We start from the raw sequence: 25,363 nt of genomic DNA on the forward strand, positions 1-25,363 counted from the left end.
GGGAGCTCAGCGGCATCTCAGCTCAAGGTGCCCTGTTCAATCTTAGTTGCAGGGGGCAGAGCCCACCATCCCTTGCAGGACTTTGAACCGGCAACCTTGTGATTGAGAGCCCACTGGCCCATGTGGGAATCAAACCGGCAGCCTTCGATTGTTGCAGGGGGCGCAGCCCCCCATCCCTTGTAGGAATCGAATCGGCAGCCTTCAGAGTTAGGAGCACGGAGCTCTAACCACCTGAGCCACCGGGCTGGTCCACACTCCATTTTTTTAAATGCAGTATTTTAGAATGAAGCATCTACCTAAGGTCAACATTTTCCTCCCATTTAAAAAAAATATTTTTTAATGGAGAATCTGAAACATGCACAAAAGTAGGGATTGGTGTTCCCTTTATTTTAAAACATAACATACGTACAAAAGAGTGCACAAATAATTATCCCATTTCTTTTTTTGGAAAAATGTAGGTTTCATTTTATTTATAGATCGAGCCATAGGTTACAAAATTAAAACCAAGCAGCAGTGTTGAACTAGCTTTACCAGCCGTTTCAGTCCATTCATCTCTGGTCACTCAGCACTAGTAGGCAAACACTTGGTAAGGCAGACGGAGACACGTGCAGTCTATCTGGGAAGCTGACTGCCAGATAGTGCAGTTGGACCTCTTTACCCAGCTGCAATGTCCCTTTTTCCATGAGTTGCTGTAACTATTACTTTCCACACATACTGTGTTTCCCCAAAAATAAGACTTGGCCGGACCATCAGCTCTAATGCATGTTTTGGAGCAAAAATTAATATAAGACCCGGTATATTAAAATATAGTAAAATAAGACCAGGTCTTATATTAATTTTTGCTCCAAAAGATGCATTAGAGCTGATTGTCTGGCTAGGTCTTCTTTTCGGGGAAACACAGTACTTATCTTCCAGGATTTCCTGAGAAATATAAATTATATTTTACTTTATATTTGAGATCTCCATATGTCTTCGGATTAGGCTGAATTTGCCTTTTGGGTCCGGAATGTACCATTTCCCCAGATATCGGTATATGAAGCAGTTCTTCCCCATGGCTTAAAATGCCCATTTCAATGGAGTAACTTGGCAGCTTTTACAAACTGGGGTGAATATCGTTTCCCAGCGCTGGAGCCAAGGTGGCAGACATTCCACATGGGGTCAGTGGTGGAATGCTGTTGCTAAAATACAGTCAGCAGAGGAGGTGTTGTGATGCTGCCAGCTTGGGTTCTGCTGTACAGTCCCTCTTTTACAGTGAATTTTATCCATTTTTCTACTTGCTTAGTTATATTCTGTCTTTTCCATTCTGTCAAGTTTGCTGCAAAAACTCCAGAATTAAATGAGTTTTATGAAAGCCAGGTGCTGGCTTTCATGGAAAGCTTACAAATTCTTTCCTTTTTATAGTCACGATACCCAATGTAATCGTACTAGTTCCCTGTTCCACGGATGACAACTTTAGTAGAGGCTGAATCACAATCTTCTGAAAATGCAACTGCGTGTCCTGGCTTCAGTGGTTTGTTGTTGAGGGCAAGAATATCACCTTGTACAACCATGTTTCCCCAAAAATAAGACCTAACCAGCCCATCAGCTCTAATGCGTCTTTTGGAGCAAAAATTAATATAAGACCCGGTATTATATCATATATCATGTCATATCTATCTTATCTTATAGTAAAATAAGACCAGGTCTTATATTAATTTTTGCTCCAAAAGATGCATTAGAGTTGATGGTCTGGCTGGGTCTTATTTTTGGGGGAAACACGAATTACATCATCATTCTCGTATGGCCTTCTTTGCACTGGGAACCAGAATTGGCAAGTAGAACTTTTCAGGTTTATGGTTTTAAGGATTCTTTCTGGTCAGGATCCTCCTTTACTTTCCCTTCGAAAAACTGAATGTCAAAAATCACAGTTTTGTACCTGATGCTTTTCAGTGTATTGCTGCTGAGCCAGGACCAGAGATGGTCTACTCTACCATTGAACGTAATAATGTGGAAAATCACATTGGAGCGAGTGTTGTGCCGAATGCTGTTTATGGCCGCAGTGGTCCCCCTGAGCCTATCTTCAGATGCAGCAATGGCCACAGGAATCTCCTCTTGTCTCCCATCTACCGCCTATTGCGGCGCATTTGGGACAAAGTCTGTGGGCTGAAGCCCAACAATTCCTGAATCTGAAACCTCATCCCTTAGTAAACTGCTCAGACCAAGGAAGTTATGGTGTAAAACCAGTAAGAAGAGAGCAGCAGGACCAGGATGACGCTGTTTACTTTGTGGAATGATATCTTCCTCTTCTGTCTTACATAAATATTAGTTATTAACCCTGCAGCAGGAGGAGGAGCTGCTGCCTCATTATCCCATTTTTAATCAACATTATTGAGGTGTCGTTTACATAAAATGAATGCACCCATTTTAAGTGTATGGTTTGATGAGTTTGGACAATTTAAACACACTTGGAACCACCACCAAAATCAAGATAATAGAATATCTCCTTCATACCCAAAGAGATTCTTTACGATCATTTACATCAATCCCTCCCATAGCTCTGGCCCTAGTCACCCACTGAATCTTTCCTCAATATAGATTAGCTCTGTCTTTTCTAGAATTTTGAGTAAGTAGGACCGTACAGTGTGTACTCTTTGTGCCTGCTTTCTTTTCCGTAGCATATTGCTTTTGAGATTTGTCCACATTGTTCTGTATATCAAGAGTTTATTCTGTTCTGTTGCTGAGCAGCACTCCATGTGTGGACATACGTTAATTTGTTTATCCCTTCACCTATTGATGGGCACTGATGGTTTCTCAGATAGGTCTTTAGGTTCACTGACCTTTTGCAGTGTCTTATCTGTTAAGTACATCTAGTGACCTTTTCATTTCTGGCATTACATTTTTCATCTCTAAAGTTTCATTTGATTCTTTTTATAACTCATTTTTCTCCTCATTTTGTTCATATTTACATGAACTGTTTTAACATCCTTATCTGTCTTTTCCATCATCTATCTGTTCGGGGTTTGTTCTATTAACTAATTCTTAATCCTTGTCTTGGGTTGCATTTTCCTTCTTGGCATGTCTAGTAATTTTTATTTAGATGCTTGTGTATATTGGGAATTTTGCATTGCTGAGTGCTGGACTTTGTTGTCTTCCTTTAAAAGCTTTGTCTGGCATGCAGTTGGGTTACTTGCAAATCAGTTTGGTCCTTTCAAGGCTTATTTTTAAGCTTTGTTGAAATAGGGTTAGAGTATCTTTAAGTCAGGGTTTCTTAACAGCAGCACTGTCGACGTTTTGGGCCTAATAATTCTTTGTTGGGGGAAGAAGCTACCCTGTTCATTGTAGGATGTTTACCCCTGGCCTCGAACCGATAGAACCCAGTAGCACCTTCCTCCCCCTCACTATTTGTGCCAACCCAAAATGTTTCCAGACATTGCCAAATGCCCTAGGGTGAAGGATGGGGGCAACATCGCTCCCTGTTGAGAACCACTGCTCTAAGGCTACTTTAGCCATACTAGTAGTAGGACGTGACCTTTCTGGGGTCTCTGCTGAGTGATTGCCTGCGTGCTGGCTGATCAGATCTGGAATGTTACCCAGTCCTCTGTGAGCTCTGGAAATTGTTTGGTTTGTCGCTACATGGTCATTCTTTGCTTGGTCTTTTAGTCTTATGTGCATGAATACAAGGTGTGATTAAAAGATACAGTGAATGTTTAAATAATAAAAACAAAATTACAGTAAAGACACATTGCTGTTAATCCCTCTGCAAATATTCCTCCTCACTTCGAACACACTTGTCCCATTGTTCCTTACCACTTTCTGAAGCAGTTCTGGAAGTCCTCTTTCATGAGGGTCTTTACTTCTTCCTCCATCATGACAATGCTCCGTGTCACACATCGCTTCTGGTATGGCATTTCTGTCTAATAAAAACATTATGGTGTGTCCACATCTACCTTACTCATCGGATCTGATACTGTGTGACTCTGGCTCTTCGCCAAAGTCGAAATGACCATGAAAGGTAAACATTTTGAATCGATTCAGGACATCGAGGCAGCCATGACAGCACAAGTAAAGACACTCATTAAAAGAGAACTTGCAGAACTACTTCAGAAAGTGGCAAGAATGATGGGATAAGTGTTTGAAATGAGGGGAAGTATTTTGAGGGGGATTAATGCCAATATGTCTTTTACTGTAATAATTTTTTTTTTAATTTAAACACACCATATTTTTTGATCACACCTCATATACTCAATGAGAGACCTAAGGGGAGCCCCGTGCAAACTTCTGAAGACCTGTTTCCATTCTGTGTAACTTCCTCTCTGGTTCTCTCTCCTGCAAGTCCCAATTGTTTCCACTTCCCTGAACTCCAATTGCTGTCTCCCTAACTCAGTCAGATTGCTGTGTTCTCATTTCTCACTACCTGTATTGCGGTCTGGAAAGTGTCTGCTGGCTGAAAGCCAGGGGAGGAGTAGAAGGGGTCATTTAGTTTCCCTTCTTGGGGAACAAACTGGTTTGTCTCTTGTTCAACATCTGAAAACACTTGTTTTATGTATTTTGTCTAGTTTTCTAGTTGATTACAATGGGTGGATAAGTCTGATCCTAGTTACTTCGTTTTGGCCAGAGGTGGAGATCATTTATTTTTGAAAGTTTGTCCTTCATGACAGCAGAGAGACTGACCCACCCGCAGCCTTTACCATGTCACACTCTCTGTGACTCTGTGCCTTGTGCCTTCCTCCAGGCTGTGTGTTGTTCAAACACACCCTGCACTAGGCCAGACCCCTCATATGCTTTCTTAATACTTTTCCTTTGTAGTGCTCATCACTGCAGTAATGAAATAATTATGTAATTATGTACTTAAGGTCTGCATCCCCACACAGCTGAAGCAGCCTGAGGTCATGAACTGTGTGGGCTTATTAATTATTCCATTCCATAGCTTGCACATGCCTGGCATAAAAGAATTCAGTAATATTTGTTTAGTGGGTAGATTTTCAACTTTGCTTGGTCCTTAACCCTTGTAAATGGGACTTTGTTTCCATACCCCCAACTCGACAGGTGGCTTTCTCATTGCCAAGGCTGATGGTCTTCCCTCTGCTTTTCCTCTCAAACACTGCAGCTTTGGTACTTCTTTTTTTTCCCCCCTTCTTCCGTCTCCCTTCCAACTCTGGTTCAAGCTGTTGTTTCTCAGTCTAGCTAGCTGTGTTTCTTAGGACACAGCTCCCTGGCCCATGCTGGTATTATGAGCCTTACGCTCTCCCCTTCTCCCACCCCACCCCCCCGCCCATTGTGGCAGTCGGTTGCTGGTCGTCCGTCTGCTGGTCACTCATGCTGGCTGCCAGCCACTCACGCTGGCCACCGGCCACTCACGGTAGCCCATGGCAGCACACGGCCACTCATGATAGCTGCTAGCCACTTATGCTGGCCACCAGCTGCCCAAGGCAGTGCATGGCAGCTCACGGCAGCTCAGCTCCAGGGAGAGCCGTTTTTCACAGTCTTAGCTGTAGAGGGCGCAGCTCACTGACCCATTTGGGAATGGAACCGGCGATCTTGGTGTTAGGAGCACCGTCGCTCCAACCACCTGAGCTACCGGGCCGGCCCCAGCTTTGGTACTTCTACCATTCATTCTTTCTGGCAACTCTCGTCCCAGGCTTCAGTGACATCTCCCAGCATTGGTTTTCCTTTTCAGCTTTCTTTCTCTCCCAAATGCATGTTTTCCGAGGTTCTGTCCTCTGCCCTTTTCTAAAAATGGCACCTAAATTTGTTGCCCATTTCTCAGAGATGGATGGATTGCATCCTGAAGCATGTACAGCAGTGACTAGGGGCAGAATTTGTTCATGCATCCAGTCGTTTGGTGAAGACGAATGAGGCATGTGGGGTAGCTGCCCCTTCTCGGGCTCTTGCTGCACCCTCTGCACCTTCTGCATTAGCACTTGCATTCTAGACACCAGGCTCTCAAGAGTTTTGAAATTCACTGGGTCATAAAGATTTATTAGAAGTAAATTTGAACAATAACTCATTTTAAGTTACATAACTGGCTTAAAAGTTATTCAATAGCTACAATTGGCAGGGCTTGATGATTGATTAGATGTAGGGTGGCAGAGAAGGAAGACTCAAGAATTCAGCTAATGTTTGCTGACTGTTATTGGATGCTAAGCGTTGTTCTTGGCACTGAGGTACAATGGTGAACAGACCAATCAGTGTCCCTCCTCTTCGGGGGCTAGTAGATGATGCCTAGGTTTCTAGACTGTGTGACTGGTGGTGCTCTTCATTGAGGCGGAAACATCAGAGGGAGAAGCAGGTACGTGGGGGTGGGGTGTGGTTGGCTCAGTTTGGGAGAGTATATTTCAGTGGGAGCGTGGCATGATATGAGAGGGGATGGACAGGGCCACTCGGGAGGGTTGTCTCTGTGCTGGAAGACAAGTTTCTTCTCAGCCTCCTTTCGTATCCTACTGCCATGGAGCCCAAGTGTACTTCATAGGAAGTGGACAGTTTTTACCTTTGCTATCCTAACCACCACCACATGGAGCAGATCTTGTTATCCCCATTTTATAGACGAGGTGACTGTAAGGGTTCAAGGCTAGAAAGCAGGCTCAGGACCCAGGTCTCCATGACTCAAGATTCAGGCTCTTTCTGCTACAACCTTCTTTAAACCACTTTAATGCTTCTCTTTTCTTGCATGAGACTTGTCTTCTCTGTAGGGAAGATGAGTGGGCTTTGTCAAATTGTAATTCATGAGCCATTAGGAATGTTTAGTTAATTTTCATGATGAATGGTTGCTTCCAAAGTCTATTTTGTCTCTTGGCTCATTAAAAGTCATAACAGTAGAAGCAACATTACATTATAGAGGTTTAGAAAATGGGGTAAACAAAAAGATCATAACATTCTATCCCAAAACAACTGTTATTTGGGGGATTGTTTGGTAGCAAGAAATACTTAATTCAGAAGGATTTAGTGTAAAAAACGGGATTCTGAACCCTAGGTGTCAGCGGAATCAATCAGCCTCTCTTTCTTGCTTTGATTTTATCGCCCTCTCTGTAGCCTAGAAATATTTAAAGTACCAGCATTCAATGTTTGCTTTTTCAAATCATTTTTGCTAATTTAATAATTAGTAGTTTGTTAATTTGTATACAGAAAAGTTGAAAGAGTAGTACAGTGAACAACTATATTCTCTTAACCAAGACTTACCAATTGTTAGCATTTTGAGATATACAGAGTGTGCCAAAAAAAGTATTCACATTTTAAGAAAGGAAAAAACTATTGAAATTACGCTGACGGTAACCACTTTGGGTACCTCTTGTCATTGCAGAAGTTAAACGTGACTTGTATTCATTTTTTGTTAGCGATCTATATTGAGTATTACAATTTTAATAGTTTTTTTCCTTTCTTAAAATGTGTATACTTTTTTTTGGCACCCTCTATGTACATACAGATTTTTTTGTTTTGTTGCTGAAACTTTGGAAAGTCAGTCAAAGACATGACATGACACTTTAAATACTTCAGCATCTACATGTACTTTCAATTTAATGACTTAGTAATCTTTTATCTTGCACCTATTTGCGGTAAATATTTTTTCCAGTCTGTTGCTTGCTTTTGACTCTGTTTCCTTGTGTTTCTCAGATGGTGACATGCCATGCCGTGCCAACATCCTGATTACGGAGCTGTTTGACACAGAACTGATTGGGGAGGGAGCGCTGCCCTCCTATGAGCACGCCCACAGACATCTCGTGCAGGTAGGGGACCGAGGGCCTCCCCCAGGCATGTGGCTGTGACCTGAGCTATCTCACATGGCTCTCCCTGCTCTTCACAGCCCGAGCCCTCAGTACCTCTCCATGTATGCTAGGGCACCCCTTTATTCCTGCAGGATTCCAATTCTTAATTATCACTTCTGTGCCTCTCAAATGCCAAGTCTTGGTAGGTTAGAGTCAAAAGGCAGGAAACTGTCTTCAAATTCAGTTCAATTCAGCAAACATTCTTTGAGTGTCACCTGTGTGGAAGGTATTCTAGTATCCATGGAGAAGTATGAGACATCCTTATTGCTTCTAACCCGCACTAGTCAGCGATGGTGAGGACTGGGTAGGCTGAATGGAGAGGCAGACAGAAGCACCACAGACATTTGACGTAGGACAGATAGAAAAGGTCAGGAGTGAGGAAGGAGATGAAGGCATGTGGAGAAGTTGGAATTTGGAAGGCACTAAGGAGACAGAGAGGCATTCCAGGTAGAGCACCTGTTTGGGACGTCACTGAGGACTCATCCTGGGGCGCTTGTAAGCTAATGGCAGATAATGGGGGAGAGGGTAGAAGGCCTTGAAGGCCAGATCATTCCAGGTGAAGGAGTTTGGGTGGTGGCGATCTTTGACAGTTTTTTTGAAAAGAGAGATATGCTATAAATACTACCTTGGAGACATTGATCTTGCTTTTGTATGGACATAAACTGGAGGTGGAGACCCAGAGACAGAGGCCAGCTGGGGAGGTGTGAGTGTCTGCTGCTTCTGCCGGCACCTGCCCTGTGGGCACCATCCAGGTGAGCCTGCAGCTGTCCCAGCCAGGGACCCTCTTTGGGGGTGCTCGGTCCCCCGGAGTGAGGAGGGGGCTCCTTCCAAGGCAGGCAGGACCAGAGTCCACATCACTCACACAGTCAGCCTGTGATGGGGACTGACGCTTTCTGAGATGTCTCACCTTTGCCAAAGTGCAAAATCCTTTACTAGGAACTTCAGTAGGAAGAATTTCTAGTTTTCCACGTTAAAACCACCAACTAGATGTATCCTTGCAAGAGAGAACAAGGATATTTAGAATTATGTTCATGTTGCCCGTTTATCTTTCTCTAATTCATCTTGTCAAAGAGGTGGGCAGATAGCTGTCCTCAGGTTCCTCTCAGCTGGCGTATAGCAGCTAGGTATGCATTGTCCACTCTAATCACTGTCCCCGTCTGCCCCCCTGTGTCTGAGCTGGAAGGAATTCGGGCTGGCATACAAAGCCTTCCCCCTGCCCTGCCCCTCTGCCTGCCTTATCGGAGGTCATGGAGCTGGGATGCTAGTGTGTCTGACAGAGTTCGTGTGGTGGTGACCCAGGGAGTGGTCTCAGAAGACGCATTTATTGAGTGCCTTCATTTTGCCAGGCCCTTTTTTGGGTACCAAGAATATGAACGTGAGCTGGGGAGGCAGGTAGGTGAGCAGGTCATCTTAGGACAGTTTGAGGTATGCACTGATGGTGGGCAGTGGGTGAGATTCTGCCCACTCTGGTTGGGGGAAGGTGGAGGAAGGAAGACGAAGCTCGAGCTGAGTCAGTCTTGAGTGATCAGCTGCTGGCCTGGTGAGCGGGGGTATTCGTGGCAGAGGCAAGGACATGGCGGCGAACGGGTGTGGTGGCTCCCAGGCCCTGCACGGTGTTCAGTTTATGGGGGTGTGGGAGGGAGGTTAGAGATAAGACCAGGTTGCTGGGCAGGTCTAGACCGAGGAGGGCTGCCATGCTCCAGAAGGCAGGGCAGCACCGCAGAAGAATTGTAAGCAGGGGATTGCTTTATGTAGGCAGGCCTGTGAAGAGCACTTGGGGAGAACGACAGGAGGCAGAGAGTGGTGAGAAGGTGGTTGGAGCCATCCAGGTGTTTGGCTAAGGTGGGTCTCAGGCAAGGCTGTAGCCTCGGAGAGGTAGCCTCGGGGAGGAGGAAGGTGGTCAAGGACTTGCTGGTGACTTAGATGTGGAGCGACTAGCAATGCCAGGGTTTGGGGCGTGGGCTACTGGATTGGACGGCGGTGCTTGCCGTCCACTGGGACGATGGAAGGAGGATGGGGGCAGCTGGGGAGGGGTGAAGGCTATTTGTCTAGTTTAGACAGAGAGAGTTTGAGTCGTCGGAGGGTCAGCCAAGGAGAGAGGACCCAGAGGCCTTTGGACACGTGGTCTTTGGTAAATGAAGATGGAATGGTTGAGGTCACTCATGTGGAGGGAGAAAGAAGGTGATCCAGACCAGGTGTCTGGCGAGTCCCCTCTGTGAGGGGTGGGCAGGGGAGTGAGAGTCCTACTACGACAGTGCTTCTCATTCTGAGCTGTGTCTGGAGACATTTTTTGTGCCGTACCTGAGAGGGGGTGCTACTGTCATCTTGTAGGTAGAGGCCAGGGATGTTGCTAAACACTCTACAATGCACAGAACAGCCCCCGCAACAAAGATCTTCTGAGGTAGAGAAACCCTGTGCTTGTCATTTCTCCGTGGTAGCAGCTGTGTGTCCTCTTCACAGCTCGGCCCCCAGTGCCTAGTGTATAGAGGGTATCAATGAATGAATGAGGTAAGAGGAAAACTGGGTAAGGGACTACTGCCAACGCCAAGGGAGCAGTGGTTGGCAGTGCCGGTGAGGCCAGGAGGTCAGGTTCGTTGAAGGTGGACACTTGTCCTTTGGGCCGTAAGAAGGTTCTGGTGTCCGGGCAACAGCTGCACTGAAGGGAAGCTCTGAGCCCAGTGCCAGAATTAGTGCTTAGCAGGAGGACTTGGACTCTTTCTTCAAAATCAGTGTGGGAGTTACTCATCATGATGACAGTTAAGGTGTATTTTTGCAGTATTTAAGAGTGTTACGTAGCTAGGAACTTAATCTGACATAAATCATTTTAGACATAATATGTATTCCTTTTTCAAATCAAGTTCCTTTTTTCTTTCTCAAGGGCCTTGGGCCAAAAACAGTTGACTATACTAATAGTGGTAAGGTGTTCGATGTTACTAAACTGGCCTAATATTAAGGAATAAACCTCATTTGAGCAATTGGAATTACTGTGGGTCCAGGTACCTGGTTTGTTTGTTTGTTTGTTTATTTTTAATGTAAACGTAGGAAAATTGTGAGGCGGTGCCTCACAGAGCAACTGTCTACGCCCAGCTGGTGGAGTCCAAAAAGATGTGGTCATGGAACAAGCTGTTTCCCATTCGTGTTCAGACCAGACTTGGAGAGCAGGTCATCGTGCCCCCCTCGGAACTAGAGAGGTGTCCTGGCGCACCCTCTGTCTGTGACATTCAGCTGAACCAGGTCTCACCCACTGACTTCACTGTCCTGAGCAACGTGCTGCCTATGTTCAGGTACCAAGGAGCAAGCTGGGAGATGGTGCTTTGAGACATTTGGTGGCATTGGGGTCTTTGGAAGTTCTTTTTGAGTGGAAAGGAAGCCAGTGATGTCACCTGCCACTGAAGGCAGGAGTCCATTGCAACCTAGTCTCACTGCTGGTGAGATCACCATAAAAGCTTAAAAATGGGGTGTGTGAGCTTAAAATATACTTAAGTTCCTGAATATTCTTCCACAGTGTGGACTTCAGCAAGCAAGTCAGTAGCTCAGCAGCCTGTCATAGCAGGCAGTTTGACCCTCTGGCATCTGGTCAAGCTCAGGTGGTTCTCTCCTGGTGGGACATTGAAATGGACCCTGAGGGGAAGATCAAGTGCTCCATGGCCCCCTTCTGGGCACACACAGACCCACAGGAGCTCCAGGTAAGAGGCAGGAGCTGAACACATTCTCATGTAAATCAAGAAACTTGTCATCCACTTTTTGTTGTGGGAAAGTAGCATGTTGAAGAATTTAGAGCCAGAAGGTACTATGTTAGAATCAACATCAAAGAAGAGTTAAAACAACAACAACAACAACAACACTGGACACTAATAATAAAAAAACCAAGGCTAGCTATAATAAGATGTAAGATAGACCTCTCAGGCCAAGTTCATGGTCAGTGCCAGTGGACACAGTGAACCATAGGGAAGTTTTGGTATGCTGGCTCTCCTGTGTCCTGGCATAGCCATGGTTAGATTCCACACCCCTGTCCTCCCCGAGTAATCCCAGGGGGCCTCAGATCAGTTTGAAATAGAGAACTACAGCCTATCTACAGCCTCATTTTCTGTGGTGTCAAAAATCTACCTTCCCCGGCCAGCTCAATTGAAAGTGGGCAGAGGACATGAACTTTGAAAAGAAAATACAGAATCCTCCTTAACATGTGAAAAGTTGTTCAGCCTCACTCATAAGAGCAATAGATTTAAACTGTAGTGAGATACCATTTTTCACATACGCATATTAATGAATAAAGTTCAGGAAGTTAGGTAACACGCTGTTGGTGGAGCTGTGGGGAAGAGCCGGAAGTGATCTCAGAGCATCTGTGGAGCTCAGCAAGGCCTAATGTGTCATGATGGGAAATGATACCACTTTTAGACAGTTAGGCTCTGGAGAGTTTTGCATATGTGTAGAATGACGTGTGCCAGGATATTCATTACATCCTTGATTTAATAGAAAAGACTAGAACACCCTACAGGGCACCACTAGGCTAAGTCCATTAACCTACCTTCAGTGAATGAGTCAGCTCCGTGCACTGATGGTGGAACAATGTCCAGGATGTATCATTAAATGAAACAAAAATAGAGGTGCAGAACAGTATGTGGTACGCCAACGTTGGTGTTACTAAATCAGAATACATGTGGATGATGTATATATATGTGTAGTGTGTGTGTAAGGGTATCTTCGGAAGAATTCACAGAAAAACAGTTGCTTCTGGGAAGGGGGCTGAAGGTTAGGGTGGAAAAGAAACTTTTTTCACTTATGACTCATCTTGAATTTTCTTTCATGTGTATATGTTAACCCCTCTACACACACACTCAGGGAAAAAGTGGGGAAGGTGCTTCAGGGCTGAGAAATCAAACCTTCCCTCTACCTGGGAGGTCTTGGGCACCTGCCTCTGTGTCCTGTCATCCTGTTGCCACTTGCTGGGCACTGGCCTTGTTTTGATTGGTTCTAGGTGTACACAGGTGACTTTCAGAAGGCCCTGGCAGCTCCCCTACTCCCTGAGTTACTGCTTAGGCCAAAGGATCATGACTGCTGCAGGATTGTGGTCAGTTCCCCTGGGCCTGTGAGCACCCCCATCCCCACTTTACCTTCCAGTCCGCTGGCCCAGGCGGGAGGGCATACATTCAAGCAGTGGGTGTGAACTCCCTCTGTGCAGCCTTGGTCCTCTGCAAGCTGAAGGTGTGTGTGGGGGTGGGTGGTGGTGGGAGAGTTCTTCTCCAGAGTTCAGGTTGACACTGGTCTGCTCTGTTCTTCTCCAGGAGTGTGATGGTTGCAAAATTAGCAGAAGTGTATCATAAAAATGTTAATACTTTACATTTGCCTGGCTTCATAGTGCCACCATGTGTATTTTCTCCTTGGATCCTCATGTAAGACATGTTAGGTAACCACGTAATGCCCAAACTGAGACTTGGCCTGGCCCAATGCTTGTCTAGGCAGTAGTGGTGGGAGCGCCTTCCCAGGTCTCCTGACTGGGGGACTTGTGTCCGTCCTTCCTCTACCAGCAGTGACTTTTAGACTGTTAGGAATTTGAAATGCTGCTAATGAAGCTCCCTCATGACTTCACTAAACTTCTCTTGATCTGAAATCTCTTCAGCCTGTCTCACCTCAGACAGTGGGTTTTGTTAGCAGCTCTTTAGCATTAGGACCTGGGTTGCTGTTGTGTGGGAAGGACATGATGACAGGGAAGCCCCGGGGAGCACTGAAGGGTCATGGGAAAGGCTTCTCTTAGGATCAGTTTGTATAGTAAAGAATAAACAACAGATTTTAGAGAACCTATTTTTTCCTCTTTGTTACTGTTTATTTTTTCCAGAATGTATCTGGTTGATTTTAATTCTGTAGCTTTCATGTTCACATAGACATTTTACATCCAGGGAATGTCATTCACCCACCTTTTAGTTAAATTCAAGGCTGGGTAGGATAGGATATGCCCTTTACTTAAATCTACCGATTTTTAACACTTCACATTTGCTTTCTCTCCTTTCCTCTCTGCCTCCTTCCTTCCATTCCCTACCCCCACTCCCTGCCCCACACACATTGGACAAGGGCTGGAGTACCCTCCCCCGAGTCCCTCTTGAAGACTGCTGTCCTAGGCCAAATTGTGTCTTCCTAAAGCCAGCAGTGTTCCAGCAAGCTTTCAGGCAAGCTATTAGCCTCTCTGACTTCACAATTTTCTTCTTTATCTCTTTGGCCACAGTGGCGATCTGTAGTCCACACCGTGGTCTCCCTGCAAACTGATTTTTGACTTGGGTTTTTAGCTCCTGGATTAGAAGCGTTCCTGTTGCAGCTTGGTGACTGCTGATTCTCTGTTTCCCACTTCAGTGGCGGGACCACTGGATGCAGTGTGTGTACTTCCTGCCACAAGAGGAGCCCGTCACCCAGGGCTCAGCTGTCTGCCTGGTAGCCCACCATGATGACTACTGTGTGTGGTACAGCCTTCAGCAGACCAGGTGGGCACTGGGCCGGTGACACTGTGCACTTATAGAAATTCCCCATTTATGTAGCATTCATAAATTTATAAATAGAGGCATGAGTGGGCACATTTGTATTTGAACAGAGTAAAATAGGAGCAAAAGTTTGTGACTGGATGTGTCAGCACCTCTTGTGTGTTCTCAGAAGAGGCTGCCCCAGTTGTGGGGCCCCATCTGGAACAGACATATATGAGAATCTGAAATTGGAGGGCCTCCAATGTCTTATGCCCACTGAAGAGCCAATGCCTAGACTCATACTCTGTGGAGGATTATGGGAATGTTCTTTGGAGCCCATCTTGATTTCACTGGGGAGGTCCCGGTGCCATGTTTTCATGCTCGCCTGAGTCTAGCAGGTCACACTCATCACGCTGTTTGTTCATTTTCTGGCCCAGCCCTGAAAAGAATGGGAGAGTCCACACACTGCGCCCTGTGTGTGACTGCCAGGCTCACCTGCTCTGGAACCGGCCTCGGTTTGGAGAAATCAATGATCAGGAAAGAACTGATCAGTATGTCCAGGCACTGAGGACGGTAAGTCTCCAGCCTGTGGATACTTGTAGGTAAGAAGGAGATTGTCCTCTAACCCCAGCTCATTGCTCACTTTTGATATGCTTTTGTTTTCTATGCTCCCTGGTCTGTGTGAGGGGCTTTAGCCAGCTCCTTCTGACTGGATGCTCAGGCAGCGTCTGGGGGCCTGTTACTGGACTTCCTGGGGGCTAATTCTCTGTTCGCCCGTGAGATCCTCCAGCTGGAAGCCTCCCCGCAGTCCCTTCCCTTGTCCTGCTGGACCCTTTTCTTTGCCTTTGTGATCCCCAGCAATTCATGTGGGTGATCCCAGTGGATCCAGCCACCCCATTCTTCCTTTCATCTGCTGCCTCCTTTCTAAAATTTTCTAGAATGTAAATCTAGTCGTGTAACTTTCCTGCTTGAAAACCTTTGCTCCCTGCTGCCTATAGCAGGGGTCTCTCAGCCTGGGCACCACACACAGGGTTTCAAGCGGGGGGGGTCTCTTGAACCACTTGGAGTTGTGTGCAGAAATGTGTGTGCACGTCATGCATTTTGGGGGGAGGGAGGATCCCAACCATCCTCAGTTTCTCTCAGAGGGATCTGTGCCCCATAAAGACATCCCTGCTTTTGGTGAGTCACTCAGCAGGCCCACCGCTGTCTGCATGGACTGTGAGGTGGCCAGTGGCAAGTGGGACAGGCCATCAGGGCCTTCTAGGACAGCTTGAGAAGGGGCTTTCCTGACAGTGGTGTCTGAGTGGGTGGGCATGGTGGAGGATGGGGGCTGGCTACCGCCTGGGCCTGGGGGCCAGCGTGACTGGTGCGGGAGGATGGGGTGAGGAGGAGATCAGACTGAATGATCACGGAGTAGCGTCATCAGAAGGGAAGCAATTCTGTCCACTTGCCAACAAGAATTTCTTGATACACTGTAAGAAAACTTGTGCTGAACTTGCTTTTTTCTGGCAGGTGCTGAAGCCAGACAGTGTGTGCCTATGTGTCAGTGACGGCAGTCTGCTCTGCATGCTGGTTCATCACCTTGGGGCAGAGCAGGTATTGGACACGTGCCCTTCTGCCAGCTTCCTGAGGGCAGCTCTTGAGCTAGGGTGTCATGTGGTCTGGGTACACAGTTCTGTCACTAAATCTCTTTGCAAGTGTGGCTGCCATGTATGTGATGTGCTTGGTTTAGAGGTTTAGGGGTTTATTGCTTGCATGTGCAAGCAGGAGTCAGGCTACTGTAGCATTGCCCTGGAGCTGCAACTCTGGTGTCTGAGCCGGCCACCTTGCTGGGGTCCGTGCAGAGTGGGTGCTGTCCCGGTGGGTAGTAAGTAGGGGTGGAGGTGGTTAGGTGTTGCCCTCTGCCTTGGAGTGATCTAGTTGTATTTTACCCTTTAATTTCTTTCTTTGGTAAGTGAATGTTCTACAACTAATAGCATGGTATTCTCTCTAGGTATTTACAATAGAGAGTTCAGCAGCTTCTCACAGACTGATGAAAAAAGTAAGTGATAATTGTTGTTACTGAAATAATGAGAGAATCTGGGGGGCCTGCCTTCCGGAGTCTAGGACTTAGCGCTTAGAAGCAGTGTCAGTACCAAGGGGACTGGGACAAGTAGCAGCTGCTAGTGAGGGCTGTCGCCTTGAGAGCTGGCCTGGAGGTCTTCTAGGGCTGTCATTGAATAAAAGCAGATGTTTAGACTCCACTTTGTTTTTTAGCTGAAGAAGTGTAGGCTTTTCTTTTCACTTCACACGAAACTAAAAAAATTCTTTGCAGTGATACATCTGAGTGTATGATTTGTTTTCTGGGCCCAAGGAGTCATTACTCACAGGCTCGCCTGCCTGGTGGTTCTGTGACGGTATTTCTTCCTGGCCAATGATTCATTTTGATTTCCTCTCTGAAGGATGACCCCCCACCCCGAGAACTACAAGCCTGTCGATGTGCCTATGTCATGCAGGGTCTCAGCTCCCGCTCCCCACACAAGAACGCAGGATATGGTGAGGCCAAAAAGGAACACCCACGGAGCCATGGATAGGGGTTCATACCACTATATTCTCGATGGCGGCTGGTCGAGACACAAAAGCAAACATCTGCCAGTACCCCAACGCAGGGTCTACCTGCACCCCAGTCTCTCTGGCGGCTGGGTGAGACACAGGAAGCAGGATCAACATGACCCGCAATCCACAATCCGCTTGCTAACCGCACTTGCTGGCCGCAATCCGTTGTCCGCTTCTTTGCCAACCAACCACCCAACCCACCCCTTTGCCAGCGTAGCCATGGCAGTTATATTAGTGGCCAGTAGCTAACTGGTTACAGTCGACGGCCATCTACCTGAGCCAGCACCTTTCTACGTGAAGTCAAAAGCCTGGAAACTGCTCTCCTGGCTCTGTCCCCACAGCCTACAAGAGAAGTTTCTGTTTCTGTTAACAACATTTTGCTAGTGATTTCACCCTTGGTGTATCGGATGCCCTTGGAGCGGAGAATTTCCACAAAGCAAATAAAAGTGGTGCTCTAGAACTGTTTGGCCAGTGTGGGGACAGTCCCAGAGAGTAGTTTCCAGGCTCTTGCCTCACGTGGAAAGGTGCTGGCTCCGTTATTAGATGGCCACCAGCTGTAATCATATGGCCATCTGCTGTGGCTGGGTGGCCATCAGCCGTTACCAGTTAGCCATTAGCCACTAATATAACTGCCATGGTTACGCTAGGGGGTTGGTTGGTTGGTTGGCAGAGAAAAAGACGCCAGATTGCGGCTAGCAAGTGGGTTTAGCAAGTGTGGATGGCGGATTGCGGATCATGTGGATCCTACTTCCTGTGTCTCGACCAGCCGCCAGTGAAAATATAGTGGTAAGAACCCCTATCCATGGCTCCGTGGGTGTTCCTTTTTGGCCTCACCATATCCTGCGTTCTTGTGCGGGGAGCGGGAGCTGAGACCCTGCAGGACAGCCAGAAAGCTACAGACAGATAAAGCAACTTTGAGATGTTTTTTTCTTGACAAAAGTAATACTTATTGTTGTCTCTCTAAGATTTTCAAGGCTAACCACTTGGAAGATAAAATTAATGTAGTAGAGAAACGGCCTGAATTGTTAACATCTGCAGACTTGGAGGGTAAAAAGGTGAGTAGCTCAAGCTCTTGTCTGTATTTGCACTGCGCAGTACAGCACGGTGATGGCGGAGCTCCCCCTCTCTTCTCTGGGTGTCACTGCGGGTCCCATTCGGAACTCACCAGCTGAGAACTTGCCTGGGGTGAGGGTTTGCAGAGATGCCTGATGAGCACATACTTGCATGACTCTGAACTCGGGCGAATCTCTGCTCCTTCAAGTGAGGGCAGGACAGCTCTGCTATTAGCAGCATATTGTGTCCCGTCTCCCCTTCAAGCACTCCTGTCATCGCTTCACCTTCCTGTCCACTTCCTCCTGCCGCAGTTGGTCTTCAGTCCCCGGTGCGCACCTTGGCAGCTGCTCCCACCTCTTAGTAATCTCGTGGTTACTCACTACAGCCTCCCTCCCTGCAGGCTTCATCTCAGCTGCCCCGGGGCCCTTATGACCCAGGGGCCCCCTCTCTCCTTAGCTTCTTTTTAGGTTTTTAAGAGACTGCCTTTTCTAGGTTTCCTCTGACTTTTCTGGCTGCTCCTCCTCAGTCCTTCATGGGTTCTTCTTCACTTGGTCCCTAGGGGTGGTTCTTGGAGCCGCCTCGTCCATCCTCTCCTCTCCCGTTGTGTCTCTTCTCCAGTTGTCACATCCCTTCTCATATGGGAATCCATGCCCAGCAAAGCTGTGTCTGCAAATCGCATGTGACCAACTGCCAACTGGACATCTTTCCTCACATATCCATCCCATAGGCCCTTCAAGCTCCAACCTGTCATCTTGTCAACTTTTTTAAAGTTTTATTGAGATATAATCGATGTTCCATAAAATTAACCCATTTTAAGCATACAATTCAATGATTTTTTTAGTAAATGTATAGAGTTGTACAACCATCACACAATCTAGTTTTGTAACATTTCCATCACCAAGGTCCCCATCGCTAGGTAACTACTGAATTTGTCTTTTCCGGCATTTCATATAAGTGGACTATTACAGTGTATGGTCTTTTGTGTGGGGCTTCTTTCAGTGGGCATGTCTTTGAGGTTCATCCATGTTGTAGAACGTGTCAGTATTTTGTTCCTTTTTAATGCTGACTGGTATTTCATTGTACGACTATGCCATAATTTGTGTATCCATTCACCATTGGTGAATATTTGGATTGTTTCCAGTTTGGGGCTTTTATGAATAACGCTGCTGTGAACACTGTGTCTCAGTCTTTGTGAGAATATATTTTCAGTCTCTGAGGTACCTGCTTAGGCTCAGAATCGCTGGGTTGTGTGGTATTTTTGTTTAACTCTTGAAGAAACTTCTAAACTTGTCCAAAGTGGCTGTACTATTTTATACTCCACAGACATCTCTGTGTCTTTACCAATACTGGTTATTGTCTGTCCTTTTATTATAGCCATTGGCGGGTGTGTAGTGATGTCTCCTAGTTTTAATTTGTATTTGCCTACCGACTAATGATGTTGAACACCTTGTCAGGTGCTCATTAGCTATTCTGTGTCTTATTTAGTGAAATATTATTCAAGTCTTTCGCCTGTTCCCCACCCCATGCCTTTTTTTAAGAACAGATTTTTTGAGAGTTAATTTATATTCCACATAATTCACCCATTCAAATGTACAATTCAGTGATTTATTTTATTCATAAGGTTGTACAACCTTCACGCCAGTCAATTTTAGGACCTTTTAATCACCTGAAAAGAAACCCCATACCCATTAGCAGTTATTCCCCATTTGCCGCCAATCCTTCCAGCCCTCGGTGACCACTAATCTACTTTTTGTCTGTATGGATTTGCCAATTCTGGACATTTCATATAAATGGAATCATGCAATCTGTGGTCCCTGTAGCATAAATCAATACTTCATTTCTTTTTACTGCTGAATAATCTGTTGTATGGTATGGGGAATACCACATTGTATTTCGTTCTTTATCAGTTGATGGACATTCGTGTTATTTCTATTTTTCGGCTGCTATGAATGATACTGCTGTGAACATTCGCGTACAAGTTGCTCTTTATTTCCCTCTTAAATGAGGATTAAAAAGATACTTAAATTCTGTAAACCATTGATAAGGGGCACTGGCTAGATTCCAGATGTCCGGGTAGTGAATAGAAGTGGTGAGAGTGGGCATTCTTGGCTTTGTTTCCGATGTTGAGGGGTGGGGAATACGCAAGACCAACTCTTTTCTGTCTTCAGTGTCTTCCTTCTGTGTCTCTGTCACTTCAGCCAAAAACCTAGGCATCACCTCGGCCTGGACCCTTTGTGATGCCCATCTGCTTGCGTCTGGCCCTGCGTGCTGTCTGCTCAGCATCTGCCATGTCTTGGTCTCCTCCCTTTTGCACACTCCCTGCTCCTTATAGTACTCAACCAGTCACCTCCTGTCCCCTCTCCACCTGCAGGTGGTGTCCTCACGTACTTCAAGGTCATCAGAGGGCTCTTTGTAAAACACATGTGTCACTATTTAAAACTTTTAGCGACCCCACCTGCCTCCAGGCAGAGTCCAGTCCCCTTAGGCTGGCATCAGTTGCCTTTGGATAACCTGGCTCCTCTCCTCTTCTCTGGCCTCACCCTTTACCATCCTGCCCTGCGTGCTCGTCTGCCGAGCTCCTGAGAGAGCCTTGCTGTCCCACCCACGCTCGTGCCTCTGCCCATCCCTTTGTCTGGAACCCCCTCTCTCCTGCTTTTTGGACTCCTATTCACGTATCTGTTCATTGACTCAGCACACGTTTACTGACCATCTGCGCTGGGCCAGGCTCTTTGCTGGCTGCTGCGGATACTGTGCTGCCAGCGTCCCCACTTCTGTGGTGCTCAGAGCCTCGTGTGGGAGACAGTTAGATGAGCATGAGAATAACTTGTCACGAGAAGCTTTGAGGGGGGATTCAGAGGGCCATCCTGGAAGCCCTTCTTGATGCTGTTCCCTCCGGGGTCTTCCACAGGCCCCTCCTTGCTTCTGTCAAAGTTCATTGCTCTCTGCAAGGACAGCACCCAGCCTCATCTGCTCCCTCTTTCACTTTGCACTCCTGAGGGCAGGACTGGTGTCTTTTTCTCATCTTTATATCCTCGCGCAGGTGCAGACCTGGCATTCTTGTTTGTTGACCGACTGAGTGAGTGCGTGAGTGGCCTCTTAACTTCCTTGTACCCGTGAAACTTGTGACTTGTCCTTTACTCTTTAGAAAAATTCTTCTGATGCCTTGGTTCTGCTTCTTGCTCTGATCGCCAGGTCTCTGTCCTCCTGGGTGAACCATTCTTCACCACCAGCCTGTTGCCATGGCACAACTTGTACTTCTGGTATGTGCGGACTGCTGTGGACCAGCACCTCGGGCCTGGTGCTGTGGTGATGCCCCAGGCTGCCTCGCTGCACGCTGTGGTCGTGGAGTTCAGGGTAGGCCACCCAGAGATTTTCACAGAAGGGGCGGGGGGCGGACCTTGTTTTCTTGCAGAAACCTTGGGTACAGATGGAGCAAATCAGGTCTTTGTGATTTGGGTTTCTGGTTTTATGTATTAGCACACCACAGGGTTGAATAGAAGAGGCTTATCTTTTAAATTTGACACATGAAATGGAATTGGCTGTGTGTTGTCATTTTACAATATGGCTTATCAGAATAATTAAAATATATAAATTAAGAGTTTCAGAAGACATGCTGTGCAGCTTGCTCTGCTCTCATTAAGAGCCAAGGCTCCAGTTGTTAAAAGCATTTTGAGATGGGAGAGTCAGCTTCTTTACGCAAGAAAAAATTGAAAAGCTTCATTTTCATTTTCTCATCAAAGCAGAACCACAGTCACAAAGTCATTTTGAGAAAGGCAGTTTTTCATTAAAAGGATTTTGAAATGCTTTCACTCTACTGAAATGTAGAGTGAACCTCATTTGATATTATTTTGATCTGACTGGCCCTGTCCGTTGGTACCGTAGTGGCCCCATCACTTATTTTCTGGCCATTTCTTCTGCTGTTTATTTACCTGATGAGATTTCCACATTTATTCTGGTTTTCGTGGCCAAAGAGGGACCATGGAGAAGCACACTTGTTTCCAAGCACATGTCCAGGAGGCAGGATGCCAAGTTGACTGGCCTGAGTGCTTCTGGTCCCCTCCCTCCCATCACCCTACTCTCTGTTAATAGGCACAGCATTGAGAACTGGGTTATAGATTCTTCCTAAAGAAAATGGTGTTAGGTTGGACAGGAAGTGAGAATCCCAGCCTGGTAGCTTTTGTCTCCTTGTAGGAGAGGACGTGGGGGTCATGTGTGACTTGGCAGAGTCACACAACTGTCCTGAATTTTTGGTATCTCTGAGTCCCTTCAACCTTGGGGGTCTCTTCTAGGCATTTGGGAACAATGAGATAGTCCTCAGATCTGGGGCTGGGTCCACTCCAGCTTGACCCCACTGACCCTTCTTGATCTTGTTGCCACATTTCCCTGTGGCCCCGGGTGGGTGTGGACATCAGTGTGCCCTGGTGGGTGGGTGTGGACAGGGTCTGTGTCTTCCTCACAGGACCTGTGGCGGGTCCGGAGCCCCTGTGGTGACTGTGAAGGCTTTGACGTACACATCATGGATGACATGATCAAGGTAGGTGGGGCCACAGTTCCCACCCATGGTGTCCCACCCACCTTCTCCACATGGCCACAGACCTATGACAGAGACCTCTGGCTTCCGTGGAGAGACTTGGGTTGGGTTGTGCGAGCAGCATGCGGAGAGCTCTTCTGTTGGGGGCAGCAAGAGCTGGTGTATCTGTTCTACTTGGTTTACCATGAGCTTGAGTTTGAGAACCATTGTGTCTCAAAGTCTGTACTAGGCTGTTCTTGACTCTGACCTGTAACCCCTGAAATCAGAGTCTCAGGCTGGGGCCTGTCTGTCACCATGCCACTGGAACTACTCCTGCCAGTGTCAGCAGCCTTTCTAGAAGGCAGTTTGGTAACCTTCTGAGGCAGCCATTTTCGTTTTGGAGACTCCTGGGGAGGGAGTCCCCATGCTAGAGCACGGGGAGGGATGTGGAAGGAGGGTCCTGCAGGGCTGTTTGTACATCAGTAGAGGATTGAGTCAGCTGTGAGGGTCTGCATTCCCCAGAACCACGGGATGTCATGAAAGTGCCAGTGATGTTTTGGTCGGTGAGGATTGCAGTAGAGTCATGATACGTCCCTGTGAAAGGGCCAGGCAAGGAACAGGACCCCGTCCTCTGTGTTAAGAAAATTCACATAGACGCACAGGGAAAAGGGGTGGAATAGCGGTCACCAGAATGTTGTATGATTAGGAAGCAGTTAACTTTTCTCCTTTTGCTTATCTTTCTGTTCCCATTTTTCTACAGTGATTGTGGATTGCCTGTGTAAACATTTTTTAAAGTAAATAAATCCAATGGATATTTTCAGTTCTCATCTTACCTGCCCTGCACAGCTGACCTCTGACTATTCCATGCTTCTAGAAATCTCCTTTTTGCTGAGTCACCACCCTAGCTCCCTCTGGCCGCGCTCCTCAGGCTCCTTCTTGGACTCTCCTATCCTTCCCATCCCCTAAGGTGTCATGTGTTCTAGGTCTCCCGCAGGCCCCTGCCCTTACTGTCCCCTCTCTGTTGCTGGGCAATGTCTGCATCTGTCCTGAGCTCAAACCAAATAACTAAGAGTGGTGCACACTCCACTGAGATGTCCCAGGCGCTCTGACTTTGATGCTTCCAAAGTCTATGTGCTCTTCCCTCACCCTGGCCTGGCGTCTTCCAGTGTTCCTGCCCCAGGCCTGCCACCATGTCATCCCCAAATGCCCAGGGCCGGAGTGTCCCCCCAGGCAAGTCCTCACCTTCACTGGCAGTTGCTCATCAGGTTCTAGAACCATCATGTCATCAGCTTTCTCCCGCTGCTGCTGCTCTTCCGGTCTGGGTCTCTTCGTCTCTGGCCTGTGACCATCCAGCCTCCTACCTCTCCTGCTTAGCCATGCTCCACAGGGAGCCCAAGTAAACCTGCAGATTCTGAGTCTAGCTCTCTGTTGCTTTCGGGAAAATCCTGTGAGGCTTCCTGCCCACCTCCCTCTGCCGAGCCACCCCTGCAGTCACTGGCCCCTGCCACTCAGCCCTCCCTGGGCTGCTTTCTGTGCCCTCTCCCTGCTCAGCTTTGTCCATTGTCCTTGCTGCCGACTCCTGTGAAACCGTCAGGGGGCAGCCCAGAGGTTACCCCTCCAGACAGCTTTCTCGCCCAGCCCCATGCCTGCAGGAGGTCCGTGCTCCTGGGGCACCGAGGTTGCTCGTCTCTGCGTTGTCTCCCTCTAGACTGGGAGCCTTGTGTGGTGGTGATCTGGCAGCAGTAGTACTCAGCAAGGATCACCCAGTGGGCAAGTCTCCAAGCACCAGGTGTCCTCACAGTAGTTCGTGAGATGGGCAGTGTCATCTCATTTTAGAAAGCGGGGGATGAAGTTTAGAGAGGTGAAGTGATTTGCCGGGGAGATGGCTTGTGAGTGGCAGCAGAAAACAGAGATGTCGGCTGCTCTGACCCAGGCATCTGTGGTCTTTCTGTAAGGACCCACTGCCCCATGTGACTGTGGCACTTACCCTGAGGGACCTGGGCAGTGGAGATGAGGGGCCACTGGCATAGACCCTGGAGATGGGGACATGAGCCCCTGTCCCCTGGGCCTCCCAGTTCAGTCCGTGCACGCCCCTGAATCCCCTTCCTTTCTCAGCATGCCCTGGACTTCAGGGAGAGCAAGGAAGCTGAGCCCCACCCACTATGGGAGTACCCATGCCGCAGCCTCTCTGAACCCCAGCAGATCCTGACCTTTGATTTTCAGCAGCCCGTTCCCCCACAGCTTCTCCATGCTGAGGGCTCAATTAAGCTTAGGAGGTGAGTGGTGCTTCATGGTGGGGGGTGGTGGGCAGGGCCATGGAGGAAGGAAGTGGTCGGGGACCCTGCTTTCTGTCTAGTTGTTGCTGCCCAAGGGGCTAGCCACTTATGTTGGCCACTTTCACATGGGTAGGGTGGCCAGCCTTGTCTCAACTTTGCCCTTCCTGGTCTGAAGTGGTCGTGACTGTATAGTGGGTCCCCACAGCCTCTGGGTGTGTGTCGGTGCGGGGCAGAGCCAGAGTGGGCTTTGCTCTCCCCCCCCCCAGCTGAGGCTCCCTTTGAGCTAAGCAGCATGTTGGATCACAGCTGCGGAGAAATGTGAATTTGGTTGCTATAGTTACCCATTGGCCCATTTTCTTGAGCTCTTGGGAATTAAAGCAGGCTAGGAATTGGCGAGACAAGGTCAGGCCCATCCAGCTCCAACTCCCTTCATGGGGAAGAGCTGCTGCTTCCTGAAGAAAGAGTGCCTTCTAACTGGGTGGAGGCCCTGAGCCCAGAGCTCCTCCTTTGACAAGGGGGAGGCAGGGCAGATACCCATCTGCCTGCCATTCAAAGAATCTGGGAGGGGGCTTCCAGCCTTTGGAGCCAGGGCTATGCTCTGAGCCTCCTGGACCAAGCCTTCCGCTACTTTAGGTCGAGGAGGCAGGTCCTATGGCTGAGTTGGTGCTGCCCCATGGTTACTCTTGAGTGCTTGGCCAGGCTGTGAGGAGCCAGTGGGGCTTTGGGTTGTGGCTCTTCTTGCTC

At 47.6% G+C, this 25,363-nt stretch overlaps 1 protein-coding gene and 1 pseudogene across 10 annotated transcripts in view; one reads left to right on the plus strand and one right to left on the minus strand.

Moving 5' to 3' along the window:
- Positions 1-25,363, plus strand: part of PRMT7 (protein arginine methyltransferase 7) — a 42,473-nt gene that overhangs the window by 15,209 nt on the left and 1,901 nt on the right. For 5 of the 9 annotated variants that reach the window (XM_081032667.1, XM_081032669.1, XM_081032673.1 and 2 more), the window contains 11 exons: positions 7,588-7,700; positions 10,782-11,023; positions 11,245-11,425; positions 14,082-14,209; positions 14,623-14,758; positions 15,698-15,781; positions 16,179-16,226; positions 17,746-17,835; positions 21,026-21,187; positions 22,293-22,367; positions 24,459-24,619. In XM_081032667.1, coding sequence (XP_080888793.1) covers positions 7,588-7,700; positions 10,782-11,023; positions 11,245-11,425; positions 14,082-14,209; positions 14,623-14,758; positions 15,698-15,781; positions 16,179-16,226; positions 17,746-17,835; positions 21,026-21,187; positions 22,293-22,367; positions 24,459-24,619 — 1,420 coding nt within the window. The remainder of the gene's footprint in view (positions 1-7,587; positions 7,701-10,781; positions 11,024-11,244; positions 11,426-14,081; positions 14,210-14,622; positions 14,759-15,697; positions 15,782-16,178; positions 16,227-17,745; positions 17,836-21,025; positions 21,188-22,292; positions 22,368-24,458; positions 24,620-25,363) is intronic. The other 4 variants (XM_081032675.1, XM_081032674.1, XM_081032671.1 and 1 more) reach the window with 2 other exon arrangements.
- LOC308489570 (glycosyltransferase 8 domain-containing protein 1-like) lies at positions 1,159-5,347 on the minus strand (annotated as a pseudogene). The gene is made up of 3 exons: positions 5,338-5,347; positions 1,766-2,285; positions 1,159-1,550 (listed from the first exon to the last, which is right to left on the minus strand). The product of its transcript is annotated as a glycosyltransferase 8 domain-containing protein 1-like (transcript).

The sequence above is a fragment of the Rhinolophus hipposideros genome, assembly GCF_964194185.1.
Source record: "Rhinolophus hipposideros genome assembly, chromosome: 21".
Lineage (NCBI taxonomy): Eukaryota > Metazoa > Chordata > Mammalia > Chiroptera > Rhinolophidae > Rhinolophus > Rhinolophus hipposideros.